This window comes from Chinchilla lanigera, unplaced genomic scaffold (genome assembly GCF_000276665.1).
Source record: "Chinchilla lanigera isolate Chin_1 unplaced genomic scaffold, ChiLan1.0 scaffold00123, whole genome shotgun sequence".
NCBI classification, from domain to species: Eukaryota; Metazoa; Chordata; class Mammalia; order Rodentia; family Chinchillidae; genus Chinchilla; species Chinchilla lanigera.
Window position 1 is genome coordinate 3,101,906 of NW_004955524.1, and position 3,236 is coordinate 3,105,141.

At 70.6% G+C, this 3,236-nt stretch overlaps 1 protein-coding gene across 1 annotated transcript in view; it reads right to left on the bottom strand.

Annotated features, from left to right (window-relative positions):
* Positions 1–29: 29 nt before the first annotated feature.
* Ssbp4 (single stranded DNA binding protein 4) overlaps positions 30–3,236 on the bottom strand; it is a gene marked incomplete at both ends in the record, with an annotated part of 7,244 nt that continues 4,037 nt past the window's right edge. The window contains 11 exon segments of the mRNA XM_005409701.2: positions 30–58; positions 146–224; positions 308–378; positions 458–512; positions 591–626; positions 722–767; positions 1,027–1,094; positions 1,179–1,249; positions 1,340–1,409; positions 1,485–1,544; positions 1,946–2,035. Coding sequence (XP_005409758.2) covers positions 30–58; positions 146–224; positions 308–378; positions 458–512; positions 591–626; positions 722–767; positions 1,027–1,094; positions 1,179–1,249; positions 1,340–1,409; positions 1,485–1,544; positions 1,946–2,035 — 675 coding nt within the window.

Here is a 3,236-nt window from a genome sequence, read left to right on the forward strand (position 1 = left end):
GCCCGGGACCCCGGGGGCGCCGCCCTTACCTTCGGCAGCCCGTCCATGTCGCCCGAGCCTGCGGAACAGACAGCGGCAGCAACTCCGCGCGTGCCCTGTGCCAACGCCCGCCCGCGCCGGGGGGCCACCAGGGGGCGCCACTCACCCAGGGATCCGTTCACGGGGTGCGGCTCCATCGCGCTCACCGCGGCCATGGGGCCCTCGGCGCCGGGCCCGAGCGGAAACTGGGGGTACAGGGCGGGCGGGTGAGGCTGCGTCCCCACCGCAGGCTGGGGACCCGCGCCGCGCCCACGCCCGCAGCACTCACGTTAGCCCTGCCGGCGCCCGGCCCGAGGGGGTTCATGAGCGTGAACATGCTCTCGCTGGACGTGGTGGAGTCTGGGGAGACAGTGGCATCAGGCAAGTGCGGGGCTCTGAGGGGTGCGGGCTCCCGTCACCCGCCAGCCGCCAGCCCTACCTCCAGGGCTGGGCATGATGGGCGTGCCGGGGGGCCCACCACCTCCTGGAGGTCCCTGTGGGCAGAGAGGAGGGGGATGAGCGGCCAGCCGGCACCCCGGGGCCCTGCCCAGCACCCGCACCTCGCCACTCACCGTGTAGCTGACCGGGGACGAGGAGGAGTAGGGGATCTGGGGACAGGCGCAGCTGTGAGCAGGAGGCCAGGGGCGCCGGCCCAGCATCCTGCCCTGTCCCCCACCCCCCCCCCGCCCCTGCCCGGACTCACCGAGTTGCCACTGGGGCTGGCCCAAGGGCCCCGAACTCCCGGAGCCCTGGAAGGAAAGGGGAGCACCTGGAGCAAGGGGACAGGATGCAGACGACCTGGCTCTCCCCACCGAGGGCGGCTGCTGCCTCAGGGGACACCCTGGCTGATTCCGGGTGGATTCAAGTCCCACCCTTCGGGGACAGGGTCCTAGCTGCTTTAATTTACCCACCCCACGTGATAGCAGAATAAACTGCTCGAGAACTCAGGTGCCCGGGCGGGGGCCGGGGGCCGGGGAACAAGGCCTGGGGACCCACTCAAGGCCTTACATGTTCATGGTGGGCAGTCCCGGGCCAGCGAGGGCGTTGGGCGGGGGCCGCATGCCACCTCCGTAGCCCTGTGGAGGCGAAAGCCATGAGAGGTGGCCCCCGGGTGGCTCGTAGGGGACGGCCCGTCCACCCTACCCTCCTGGTGGCCTTACCTGGGGCCCGACACCAGCCATGCCCCGGGGCGGCGTCACCCTCTGCATCGGGCCACCCATGCTCGAGTGCCCTGGGGTGGGCAGAGGACAGGGCTCAGGGGTTGCTCCCCAGGACTCGGGTTCAGAGGGCCCGGACGGGGTGTGGGGAGCACCCTACTCACCCTGCATGCGAGCGGAGGGGTCCACGGCGCCGGGGAGCAGGGGCTGGGAGCCAGGGAGGCCCACAGGAGGCTGTGGGCGGCAGCGCTGAGTCGGGGCACCCCGCCCCCAGCCCAGCTCCTGTCCCCGCCCCTCATCCCTTCTCACCTGACCCGGCATCCTCAGGGTGGGCCGGGGACCCCCTGGGAACCGCGGGGACATGAAAGGCTGGAAGAGGGGGGTGGGCATCAGTGCCTCCGCACACCCGTCCACCCCCCAAAGCGACCCTGTCCTGCTCTGCTACACCTGGGTCGACACCTGGACCCCCCACTGGCACAAGTAGCTGGCGGGCTGGCACACCGTCCTGTCCCCACAGAGCAGGCACGGGAGGAGACAGCTGCCCATCAAGTGGGCACTAGGGTGCCCCTCAAAGACAGAGCCGAGCTGGCTGGGAGGTCCCCAGAAGCCCTGTTTCCTGTGGCTCAGCAGGGCCTGTCCAGGGGAGGGGAGGGGAGTGGCAGAGGCAGGAGAAGGCTACCTCTCCCCCACAGACCCTGGGACAGCTGTGCAGGCCCGACTCTGGCCGTAGCCCCACCCCCTGCGCACCAGACTGCCCACCCTGGTCCTACCTGGAAAAAGCCCGGCGCCATGGGGCCTGCGGCCATCGCGTCACTCGGGGTCATGGCCCCCATCACCGGGCTAGGGGTAGCAGCAGCACTCTGGAAAGGTGGGGGGCGTGTGGGGGCAGATCAGGACTTCCTGCCCAGTGCGTGTCCCACCCCCTCTGCAGGTGGCTGCTGGCGCTGTGCTGCCAGCCAGTCAGGCTGCCAGACCTTCGACCCACACGGAGACACGGGCTCTACAGCAGGGGGCCAGCTGCCCTGCCCCACGGGTGAAGCAAGCCTGGCGAGCCTCAGGCCACCCTGGGGACCCCTTGCTCCCGGACTCCCTCCCGGAGGATTGTGACCCAGCTGGTGCAGACCTAAGCCAACAGGGTGGTCAGCGGTCAGCATCCCCCAGCCCGCCCCAGCTCCACGTCCTGGCTTGTGGGCAGCTCAGCGAGCCCGACACTGTCCCTAGGCCCCCGCCTTCCCCAAAGGAATAAACCGGGGTGCTAGACATGGGGTTCCAGGCACGGACCCCGGTGGCAGGCCTGGAGGTCTCGTGCGGAAGGTAGGAAAGCCAGCTCTGCTGCTTGGTACCAAGTCCCAGATGCGCCTGCCTCGGGACCGCTGTGATGAGACTCTCATCACCGGAAGAGATGGTCACAGGCCTGCTCTGGCCCAGGTCCCAACCGCCAAGTCCCTCCTGGAGCGCCCACCCCGCACTCAGCACCACGGCCGGCCGGCTCGGGCACAGGCGCCGCCTTGGGCTGGGGAGAGGAACCGCACTGAGCCCGGGGTCTGTCCGCCAGCAGGGTGGGTGCCCGCCTTTCCGCACACAGCAAGCATCCCGCCGTTTCCTAGTCGGGAGGCCGGGCCAAGAGGGCAGGGAAGGCTGGGCTCTAGCTGGGCCGCGGTGACAGAGTGGGCAGCAGCCCAACCCTGCAGTCCTCCAACCCTAAGGTTAATCCCGGGCCTGGGACCCGAGCCAGTCCCCCCACGTCAATCATCCCCCAGCGGCGCCATGGCCCCGCCCTGTTGTCATGACTACGGGCCGGGCGCCTCCGCGTTTCCCGGAGACGCTGAGGTCGGCCCGAGAGCCCAAGCCAGGGAGGGACGGAGGGAGCCCCTACTCAGAGGCGGGAGGAAGGGGCCTCACCGCGCGGAAATGCGCACGGGGCGCCCCAGCGCCGGGGCCCAGCAGGACATGCCCCCAGCTCCCGAGACCTGGAGCCCCCACCCCCACCGCGGCGCCCGCGTTTCCCCTCTCCCGGACGCGCCCGCGCTACCATGGCAACGCCGGAACTGTCGCATGCGC